This window comes from Wasmannia auropunctata, unplaced genomic scaffold, assembly GCF_000956235.1.
Source record: "Wasmannia auropunctata unplaced genomic scaffold, wasmannia.A_1.0 LD266065.1, whole genome shotgun sequence".
NCBI lineage: Eukaryota > Metazoa > Arthropoda > Insecta > Hymenoptera > Formicidae > Wasmannia > Wasmannia auropunctata.
In genome coordinates, this window is record NW_012096825.1 from 1 (window position 1) to 511 (window position 511).

Below are 511 nucleotides of genomic sequence, written 5' to 3' on the forward strand. Positions count from 1 at the left end.
CTTTATTTATGTTTATTTTTTGCTTTGACATTAATTTATCAATTTTTTTAATCAATTATGTTTTTCTTTATCGATAGGACTTAACGTACTTCACTAAAAAGGAAGTCCTATAGTGAGTATCAACGATGATGTATTATTGAATGTTTTTGTTCTTTTGAACAAAAATATTTTTATTGAGAATATTTATTAAAATTGATTGTATTGGCTTTAGACTGTTAATCGAATTGGTTCTTCCTTCGTAGCGCGCATCAGAAATTCAAGGCACTAGCCCCGGAGAAGGTTGGACACAACAAGAACGCGAAGCTGCCGATGTCCAAGATCCTGCAGTACCCCGAACTGCGGGTGAATCCTTTCGGCGACAGGATCTGCAAGGTCTTCAGCTCCAGCCAGGACGGCGACTGCACGTTCGAGGATTTCCTGGACATGATGTCCGTGTTCAGCGACGCTGCTCCGAAAGCCGTGAAGGCCGAGCACGCGTTTAGAATATTCGGTAAGCGACAAATGTGCCGAA

General features: G+C 41.1%; 1 protein-coding gene across 1 annotated transcript; it reads left to right on the forward strand.

Moving 5' to 3' along the window:
- Window positions 1-77: 77 nt before the first annotated feature.
- LOC105462312 (calcium and integrin-binding protein 1-like) lies at window positions 78-490 on the forward strand (the record flags this gene model as incomplete). Its single annotated transcript, XM_011708834.1, has 2 exons — window positions 78-112; window positions 243-490. Coding segments are annotated over 2 exons (283 nt in total), but the record flags the coding sequence as incomplete, so codon positions are not given.
- Between the last annotated feature and the right edge of the window lie 21 nt (window positions 491-511).